Source organism: Helianthus annuus, chromosome 9 (assembly GCF_002127325.2).
Source record: "Helianthus annuus cultivar XRQ/B chromosome 9, HanXRQr2.0-SUNRISE, whole genome shotgun sequence".
NCBI lineage: Eukaryota > Viridiplantae > Streptophyta > Magnoliopsida > Asterales > Asteraceae > Helianthus > Helianthus annuus.
In genome coordinates, this window is record NC_035441.2 from 144164893 (window position 1) to 144176176 (window position 11284).

An 11284-nucleotide genomic window follows, 5' to 3' on the forward strand; every position below is an offset into this window, starting at 1 on the left:
TTACATACCACTGAAGAATTCCATTGGTGGAGTTTGGAAGTCGATTGTAAATACGGGACGGATATCGGGTAACCAGTCAATTAATGTTCAACATAGACTCATTCCGACCGTTGGGAAGGGAGACAAGACCCTGTTTTGGTTGGACATCTGGGCAGGCCCTGAAACTCTGAGACACCGGTTTCCTATCCTATATGCACTCGAAAGCGACAAATGTTGCAAAGTGGTGGACCGATACAAGTTAAATCAAGGCAAAGCTGAATGGTTCTGGGGCAGCAATCATACTCTCTTAAATGGCGAACAATTAGCGGAATGGGTGGAATGTACAGCTTTTATAAATAAGGTAATTATACAGCCGAAACCTGATGTTTGGCTGTGGAAATCAGGCTCGGAGGTAGCAGCTTTTACGGTCAGCAATCTCAGATCGGAGTTGGATCACATTGATACCCTGAACGAAACAAAGGTTCTCAAATGGTTACATTGGATCCCCAAAAAAGTTAATTGCTTTCTTTGGAGAGTGGTGCTTGACAGAATCGCAACTAGAGAAGCCCTACATCGGCGTCACATCCGGATCTCTACGACATCCTGTGTTTTTTGTAGCAAAGAAACGGAAACGGTAAACCATCTCTTGGTAACTTGTGACATGGCTCAGGAGGTCTTGACTGTGATTTTTCAATGGATTAAACTACCTCTACCGAGATATACTTTGAGCATTGTGCAATTACTAGAAGGAATTCAGTCACATAAATGTCAAAAGAATGTAAAAAGGTCGATATACGCGGTTGTGGCGGCAACGTGTTGGTGCTTATGGCTGATGAGGAACGACTTTATTTTCAAACAAAAGCAACCCTCAATGCAGAAATTGGTGACGGACATCAAAGCTATCTCGTATAATTGGATCAAGAATCGGGCTGGCCTCGAGAACTTAGATTGGAATAAATGGGTGTCGTTTAATCTTTAATGTGTTTTTGTGTACTCTTATAATCTGTTCTTTTGGTTGTTTGTACTGTTTGCTCGAGCGCCTCGCTTGAGTTTTTCTATAAATTTCGCCAGTTTTCAAAAAAAATGTGCTGCTAATAATCTCGAACTATCTATCTCTACATTTATACATTACACACACACATATATATGGGTGTGCGTATATGCATCTAATGCATACATCTGCGCATGAGATTCACGTTGACTTTGCAGGATCACTACACAATCACCACTGTGCCCCATCGTCACCCACCATTATTACCACCATACCACATCACTGCCACCCATCTCCACCCCTTTGAAAAACAACCACCACAGCAACTACCCATCTCCAACCTTAATAAACCACCCAGCCACCATCTTCACCCCTTTAAAACACAACTACCACACCATTGTCAACCATATCCACTCCTCACCAACTACCGTTTACCACCACAACCACTATTCCCCACCTTCACCAACCACCACAACACCAAACCATAACCCCCTCTGTTTCTACCTGTTACCACCCATCATCAGCACCCTACTAATAAAGAAATAACCGAGAGGGAGAGAGATAGAGATAGAGAGAGAGAGAGAGAATCGAAGGTTGGCGGCTAGGGTTCCAGCTTAAAAGACCTAGCCACCACCAGTGGTGATTTGACCCAGATCTAGGGTTTCGATGCACAAATCGACTGTTGAAATGGTGGTGGTTGCAGTAATGTGTAGTTTGTGAGGGTGGTGCTGATGGTGGTCGAATATGGTGGTGGTGGTAGGTTCTGGATTTGGTCGGGTTGTGGTGGCGGCTTATGGGTGTAATTGGGTTGTGGTGATGGTGGCAGGTGGTCGGGTGGTGGTGGTCGGTTGGTGGTGATGGTTGTGGTGGTCGGGTGGTGGTGATGGTGGTGGTGGTCGGTGGTTGGTGGAGTTAGAGAGAAGGAGTAGAGAGAGAGAGTATACCTATGTGTTTTGAAATACAGACTTTGAATTTATTTTTTCTATATACTTATATAAATATTTCATAAATGAAGTGAATAAATCTGATATAAAAATAAAAATATATAAATGTGACAGAATTGCCCTTCGAGTTAACATGAAAAATGGATGGAGTTAAGTCAATTGGACTAAAATGGCAATGGTGAAACCTTTTTGGACCCACATGTGAAAAATAGAACCTTTGAACTATACTGACAAAACAGCTCAAACCACAAGAACTAAAATGACACTTTACTCTTATATCTTTTAAGTTGAAAAAGTTACTTGAAATGTAAGTAACTTCAATCAGAGCAATCAAATTAGAACTTCAATATCATACTTTTATTTAATATAGAAAAAACATATATAGAGAACACACATAAAACATTACTACATTGAATTCTCTATAATAAATAAATATTTATAGAATGGTAAAGTATGTCTCTATAGTTACAGACTAAAATTCAACTTTCTATAATTAAAAGTGAGTGTATAAAAAAGAAAATAAGTGTCTGTAACAACTAAGGTGGTGTTTGTTTTTCTAAAAAAGATTTGCGCAGATTCTTCTGTCTGCGTCGCGCAGACATTGCCAACTACAGACTGTTTGTTTTTCCGAAGACGTTCCATTAAAAAACCTCTGCACGAGTTCTTCTTGGAGCAGACTTGGCTCAGCCACTTCTAAGATCTTCTAAGATCTGCAAAGAGTTAAACACCGCCACCCACCACCACCGTCCACCACCCATTAAAGACTCTTCTCCCATTTATGGTATTTTTTCTATGGGCTTAATATGGTATTTTTTCTATGGGCTTTGGAAAGAACTACTAAGTACAAACTAAATTTACATCAAAGACTCTTCTCCCATTTATGGGTATTGGGTCGGTCCAAAAAACGTGGCCTGCAAACACCTCATTAGTAAATTAATGCAAAATAAAAGAAAAAAAGAACTACAAAATATGTAGTAAAAGAAGGCCCACATAAATTTCCCCATTTATACACAAGACTTTAATTAAAAGACCCACATAAAGTTAAGCTCAACTCAATACAGATATAGGCGTATAGCTATAGTTACTTGGCCATTCGGGTGTATTCGGTTAAAATTGTCAAAATCGTCTCTAAGGTTTGGGTATGTTTGTTATTTTCATTCAAAACAACTTTTCTGTACCATATAGTCCTTCACTTTTGGGATTTTTCGTCATTTTCATCCAAACGTCTGACTTTTTGGCCAAAATCGTCCCTGAGATTTGGGATTTATTTCCATTTTCATCCAAATGTTTCATTGAAAAATAAAGCAAATTAGATGTCTGGATGAAAATGGTAAAAAAATCTCAAAAGTGAAGGACTATATTGTACAAAAAAGTTGTTTTTGGATGAAAATAACAAAAACGCCCAAACCTCAGGGACGATTTTGGCAATTTACTCTAAACTATATTTTACAATTGGATATTGAAAACTTGTGCAAAAACTAGTGGCAGTTATCTAGTGTCTTGCTAGATGTTGTTATGATTTATTGAATTTGATTTGGCTGTTCAAAAGAAAAAAAAATCAAGACATGTGGCAAAAACTTTTTAATTTATTGAAGATTTCGCTGTTCAAAAGAAAAAAATCAAGACATGTGACCAAAACTTTTTAAAAATCAAGACAAGATATTTTAAAATAACATGCTAAAATAAATGTAAAAAACAGATTAATGCAATTCTATCTTTTGTCATAACAACAAAATCTACCTCATAATGGACTATTTAACAAATTAGTTAGTATACACTACCATAATTTTTAAGTGGTTACCAACACAACTTTCATCTTTACTACCGCGGTCCTTAAGCCCGGCGATACCTTATGGACTATGGTTAAATAACCCAGTACGACTATATTGTCATTTTTTAGCTACAACGTTACCAACCATGTGTAGTCATATTATAACATCCTAAAATTTTAATGAAATAAAGGGACTTAGGAAAATAAAGACAAGGAATAAAAGCCTACTATGGGAAAGTCTTTACCAAAGGCCCATGACTGGCTTTATAGACTTATGGTCATTATCTTAAAACCTCAATATGGAAAGAAAGTATTTTAGCTACAGGTGCACATAATAACCGCTTCCATACCATACCCGATCCGGAACCGGTTCCGGTTCCTACCTGGTAGTAGGTTTAACCGGTCCCGACCCATCTATAGCCGATAGTTTCTGTCAAAAATATGGATCAGAGGAAGATCTACCCAAACCGATGATTTATTAACCCAAATCGACCAACAGATACAATATGAACTTAGACAGAAATCACCAACAAACAGACTCTCACTTGCAGATTATCAACAAGATAATCTGCTAGACAAATACAAGGAAATCAAACAACTAAAATATGAATCAAAGTGATTCAATACTGACAAACCCTAATCGCCTAAAACTGGAGAGAATCAAGAAGAACGGATGACCACACACTGACTAAAGTTAGGTTAGAAAATATCTTGACCAAGTATTATATAGCTCCTGAACCAACCGACTCTTCGAGAAAGTCTTTAAGCCCACAGTCTTCTAAGCCCAAACTTCTTGTCTTGTAAGCCCATCTCCTTATGACCAGCAACTCCAATATAGCCCATATGAAATACAAAAAACACAACCCATAAAAATATAATTAGAAGACAAAACAATATTGACCAATATTAATAAACAACATTGACCAGGGATGAAATATGGAATTGACCATACTTTTAACACCCCCTCACAATTCCATCACCTAAACATATCAAACAACTGTAACTTTTCACACAAGCACTGATGATCTTTAAGTAAAACCCCTTTTGTAAATATATCAGCCACTTGCATATCAGACTTTATACCAATACACTTTATAGTTCCTTTTGAAATTAAGTCCCTTAGAAAAAACAAGTCTAATTCAAAATGTTTGGTCCTATCGTGGAAAACCGGGTTTGCTGCTATAGAAATAGCAGCATTATTATCACAGAACAGTTTAATAGGAACCTCTATATTAACCTCTAACTCACTAAGCAAATTTTTTAACCAAATAGATTCACATGCAGCAGCACACATAGACCTGTATTCAGCCTCAGCTGAAGATCTAGACACAGTTGTCTGTTTCTTACTTTTCCAAGACACTAAGCAGTTACCAAGAAACACACAAAATCCAGTAACAGACTTCCTAGACACCAAGCACTTAGCCCAGTCAGAATCAGCAAAAACAGACAAATTAAACACCTTACTCTTACTAAATATCAACCCTCTACCAGGGGCAGATTTTAGATATCTTAATAAATGAAAAGCAAGTTTTAGATGTCCTTCAGTAGGACTATGCATGAACTGACTTAAAATATGAACAGCATATGAAATGTCAGGCCTAGTGTGAGAGAGGTATATAAGTTTTCCTACTAACTGTTGATACCCAGTTATGCTTTGTAAAGGACCAGTATTGTTTTCAAGTAAAGCATTAACAGTGTGACTTTAATCAATAGGAATACTCACAGGCTTGCAACCTAGCATTCCATACTCAGTCAACAAGTCAGTACAATACTTTCTTTGTGATAAGCATAACCCATTATCACATGTTAAAACTTCTATACCTAAAAAATATTGTAACAATCCTAGATCTTTAATTAAGAATTGAGCCTTTAAATTTTGCTTTACTTTTTCAATTTCAGTCATGGAATTTCCAGTAACCACAATATCATCAACATAAACCAACAACACAACAAATATATTATCAACATTTTTAACAAACAAGGATGTGTCACACTTGCTTTGAACAAAACCAGAAGCAATCAAAACTCCCACAAGTTTTTCATTCCACATTCGAGGAGCTTGCTTTAGCCCATACAATGACTTATTCAACTTACACACTTTAGACTTATCTTTGTCATCATAACCTTCTGGTAAATACATATAAACATCCTCATTTAAATCACCATATAAAAATGCATTATTGACATCTAATTGATACAATTTCCAGTTATTTTGAACAGCTAAAGCAACAATGCACCTTACAGTAACAAGTTTAACAACAGGAGAAAAGGTCTCCTCATAGTCAATACCCTCCTTTTGACTAAACCCTTTAGCAACAAGCCTAGCTTTATATCTTTCTATCTCACCAGAAGATTTATACTTTATCTTATAAATCCATTTGCACCCAACAATATTTCTATTTTTTAGGTCTATCAACCACATCCCAAGTATGGTTTCTATGCAAAGCTTGAATCTCATCATTCATTGCAGAAACCCAATTAGGATCTTTGATAGCCTCACTAAAATGTTTAGGTTCAACTACTTTAGTAAGATTAGAAGCAAAGCATTTATTTTCACAAGTAAGTTTAGTAAAATTTACAACCTTCTCTATACCATACTTGACCTTACTGTCAATCACAAAATCATTTAACTTCTTTGGAAAATTTGACACTCTTGTGGACCTTCTAGGTACCACAGGAGAATCTGAGCACTCAGTGTCTCCCTCAGAAGGTAACTGAGCTTCATGTGTGATACTCACAGGGTCTGCCATGTCAGATGAACCTTGAACCTCACTAGTCTGCTGTTCCTCAGCCATGACAGTAGGGGTATCAAGACTCACTGACTGCTGATCCTCCTGTGTTCTCACATCAGCCTCACCTCTAACCCTTCTTTCATCATTGGGATCATCCACTGTTTGAAAATAATTGTGCTCAATGTTTTCATACAAGTCAAAAAAAATTAAGAGTAGTGATGTCTTTAATGGGATTAGAATCATAATTTTTAAAAATTGATTGTTCTTTGAAAGGAAAAACAGATTCATAAAATTTCACATCTCTTGAAAAAACAACAGTCCTTGAGTCAAGACTAAACAATTTATATCCTTTTTTATCCAATGAATACCCAATAAAGACACACTTTTCTACTCTACTATTCAATTTATCATGTTCATTTAAAACTGTACAAAAACACAAGCAACCAAAGACTTTCAAATGATCTAAGAAGGGTTTGAATTTATACACAAGCTCATATGGGGTTTTTCCAGCAAGCACAGATGAGGGTGTCCTATTAATAAGATAAGCAGCAGTTAACACACATTCATGCCAAAACCTGACAGGTAAACTACTTTCAAATAACAAAGCTCTAGTGACATTCAATAAGTGCCTGTGCTTTCTCTCAACAATCCCATTTTGTTGAGGAGTATAAGCACAGGAAGTCTGATGAATTATTCCTTGATCATTACAAAATGATTTCATTTGATTATTTACAAATTCAGAACCATTATCAGACCTCAAATACTTAACTGATTTATGAAATTGATTTTTGACAATATTAACAAATCCTTTTATGTTATCAAACACTTCAGACTTATTCTTCATAAGATACACCCAAACAGCCCTGGAATAATCATCAACAATGGTCAAGAAATACTTATGACCATCCCTGCTAGCAACCCTATAAGGACCCCATACATCCAAGTGCACAAGTTCTCCCAACTGAGAACTTTTATGATCACTTAGAGGAAAAGGTTCTCGATGTTGCTTAGCCCTATGACACACATCACAAGGACCATGATCAGGCCCTGACTGAATGTTTAAAGTATCCTTAAACATTCTAAGAGCCTGATCAGCAGGGTGTCCAAGCCTAGCATGCCACAATTTATACAAAGAAGTATCAAATTTAGACACATTAGACACAACAGTATTACCACAGAAATATAGACCTTCAAGTTGACTACCAATCACCAGGATTTTCTTGGTTAACAAATCCTGTATATAACATTTATGTTCATCAAAACCAATAAACAACTTATTATCCCTAGCCAACTTATGTACAGAAATTAGATTAACACTATACTCAGGGACAACAAAAACATCATGTAACATTACACCTTCAGCTAATTTTAATGATCCTATCTTGGCAACATATGCCTTAGTACCATTAGGATGCTTAACTTGTATTTTTAAATCAGAAACATCAATATAATTGCTCAAATTAGTTTCAGATTTTACCATATGATTATTTGCCCCTGAGTCAATAATCCAACCTGATCCTTTCCCCACATCATAGCCAAATGAATAAACAGGACAAGCAAACACATTAGAACACACAAACCCACCTGAAACATTGCAGCTCTGAGAAGTTTCAGGTGCCCTGTCCTTAATTAAACTAAGCAACTTAGTCAACTGATCAGAAGTCAAAGAAGTAACAGGAACACTAGACTCATCAACACATGCATTGTTACTTGAACTATTCTTCTTACTTTGATTTCCTCTTGGAGGTTTCATCCAAGATGGATACCCAATCAACTCAAAACATTTTTCAATTGTATGTCCAGTTTTATTGCAATTTGTACATTTTAAATTCTGATTAGAACTCTTAACAAATTTCTTTTTGTTATCTACCACAGAATTAGTTTTAGCAAACAACCCCACAGATCTATCATTAGAAACAGACAGATTAGAATTTCTATGAGATTCTTCTCTGGACACAACAGAAAAAGCATCTTGCAAACTAGGAAGAGGTTCTCTAATAAGCAAATTTGATCTAACAGTGTGATATACATTGTCAAGGCCCATCAGAAACTGCATTAATTTGATTAAGTGGTTAAAGTTATTAAACTGAGTTGATGCGTTACAAGTACACACAGGAATTTGCAGAATCTGATCTAATTGTTTCCACATTATATTAAGCTTGTGATAGTATTCAGCTATGGTTAAACTATTCTGTTTGAATGAGTTAATTTTTTGATAAAGATCAAACACAACAGACCCATCAATTTTATCATATGTATCCCTAAGATCTTTCCAAACCTCTGCAGCTGACTTGGAGTAAACATGACCCAAATACAACTCTTCTGAAACTGAATTCAGAATCCATGTAAGTACTACAGAATTACACCGTTCCCATTGAGTTTCAAGAACAAGATTATCCACAGGTTTTTCAAAGGTTCCATCAATAAACCCAACCTTGTTCTTGACTCTCAATGCTAAAATCATAGCATTAGCCCACACAGTGTAATTCTCAGTACCTTTAAGTTTAACACCTATCACTGTCAGAGTAGTGGAATCACTAGCATGCAAATACAAAGGATTATCAGGTTCCAACCTACTAATCATAGTTTCACCAAACAGATTTAACAAATCACCCATAACAAAACACCAGATAACAAGCAACAAACAACCAAGAAAGAATCAACAAACAACCTACACCGCGAAGCTGTGCCAGGGACCAGATAGTAGGTTCGTCACTCAAGGTGCCTACCCAGGCCTTTGCACAGGAGCTGTATACTAGACACACAGAACCAACAAACCTATCAAAAAATGCACACAATCTAGAACCAGACAAAAAATACCAACAACAAATCAGTCAAAAACAACAACACAAATCACAAATGCAACAGACTGAACCCTGTCTGTGTCCCAAATCAACAAACCGGCCCAACTAGTCCGGTAACAAGATGCCTAAATGCAAGACAGAAACAAAAGAGAGAAGATAAGAACGATCTCACCGAGGATGCGTAAACCTTGAAAACCAGTCTTGCAGCCTTCACTTAGGGCTACAAGAACTGATTAGAAGACAATCAGCAACAATGACTCGGTCAGTTTGCTTTGCAACCTTCTAGGGTTACAAAGACCAACACGAATCAATAGATCAGCACCAAGAACGCCACAAACCCTAGATTAGGGTTTTGATCCTCCAAGATCCCCAAACTTCTTCACCAGCACACACTCCAATGAGCGATCGGAGACAAAAAACCACCGGAAAACCACAAGATCGGAGCCAAGAAACCCTGATCCAAATCAGATCCAGTTAGATCTGATCAGATCTAACTCAAGAACCCACAGCGGAACAGACGAAGCACCCAAGAGCTCAACAAAGCTCTGATACCATGTCAAAAATATGGATCAGAGGAAGATCTACCCAAACCGATGATTTATTAACCCAAATCGACCAACAGATATAATATGAACTTAGACAGAAATCACCAACAAACAGACTCTCACTTGCAGATTATCAACAAGATAATCTGCTAGACAAATACAAGGAAATCAAACAACTAAAATATGAATCAAAGTGATTCAATACTGACAAACCCTAATCGCCTAAAACTGGAGAGAATCAAGAAGAACGGATGACCACACACTGACTAAAGTTAGGTTAGAAAATATCTTGACCAAGTATTATATAGCTCCTGAACCAACCGACTCTTCGAGAAAGTCTTTAAGCCCACAGTCTTCTAAGCCCAAACTTCTTGTCTTGTAAGCCCATCTCCTTATGACCAGCAACTCCAATATAGCACATATGAAATACAAAAAAACACAACCCATAAAAATATAATTAGAAGACAAAACAATATTGACCAATATTAATAAACAACATTGACCAGGGATGAAATATGGAATTGACCATACTTTTAACAGTTTCTACCCGGTTTTACCTATTTTTTTCCGAAATCGGTTCCTACCCGACCCGGTTCCTACCCTACCCGATTAATGCCCAGTTTCCACTCGGTTCCTACCGTTGTAAAGCACTGGAACTGGTTTTAGCCATTTGAAATGGCTATATAGCCGTTGGGATGGTTTTCTACCGTTAAAAATCGGGTTGCTGGCCCTAAAAATCAACTATAAATAGTGGTGGATTGTATTGGTTGATTACCCAACTCAAAAACGCTTAAACACATTCAAAAACGCAAAAAAATACTCTCAGTTTATTCTCCGTTCACACTTTCAAAATTCTACACTCTCAGATGTAGATGTATTGATTGATTACCCACCTTCATTCTCTTTTTATCATTCCACTATGGTTCACTTAGAGAGATAAGGAGGCTAGTAAGAGAAAGTTGTTTTACAAGTCAAGTTCACTAATTTCTTAATGTTATTGCGAAAGAAGTCTCATGTTCGAGTGTCATTAAATTGTAGTTCAAGCTATTAGGGAGTTTCAAGGTTGTTCTTACCAAACTAATTCAAATGAGGTTAAAGGTGAGTTTTCTTTGCAAAATTTTGTATATTCGTGATTAGTTGTGCATTGGAATATGATAGACATATATTTTGAAGCATTTGGATTCATAAAGTTCGTATATTGATATGCCTGCAGCCTTGCATCATCACAACCGCCATTGCAGGTCGGTCTAGGGTTTCTGCGAAAGAGATAGTAAGTATTCTCATCCTTTAAATTTGCGAAAAGTTATAGAATATGCATAAATAAAGTATTCACAGAGATACAATATTCGAATAAATAGTTTTCACATATATATAGTTTTCACAACGCTGTGATCGTGAATAGATAATTGTGAGTAGTAACTGCGAATGGTATTTGTGAATGGATACTATTCGCATGGTAAAGTATTCGCATAGCCCACACGGAAAGTTCTAAGACTTATGCGAAATGTTGACCATTTC

General features: G+C 36.7%; 1 protein-coding gene across 1 annotated transcript; it reads right to left on the reverse strand.

Moving 5' to 3' along the window:
- Nucleotides 1–7423: 7423 nt before the first annotated feature.
- Nucleotides 7424–8665, reverse strand: LOC118482147. The gene is made up of 2 exons (XM_035977672.1): nt 8002–8665; nt 7424–7651 (listed from the first exon to the last, which is right to left on the reverse strand). The coding sequence occupies exons 1-2, from the start codon at nt 8564–8566 to the stop codon at nt 7617–7619; spliced, it is 600 nt and encodes a 199-aa protein (XP_035833565.1). The 5' UTR covers nt 8567–8665; the 3' UTR covers nt 7424–7616.
- Between the last annotated feature and the right edge of the window lie 2619 nt (nt 8666–11284).

Bases quoted from the DNA above. Each gene is read 5' to 3' on its own strand.
- LOC118482147 (XM_035977672.1), bottom strand. From the start codon at position 8,566: ATGTGGAAACAATTAGATCAGATTCTGCAAATTCCTGTGTGTACTTGT. The intron at 7,652-8,001 runs GTGGGTTTGTGT...TGTTATATACAG, and splicing joins TCAGAGCTGCAATGTTTCAG to GATTTGTTAACCAAGAAAAT.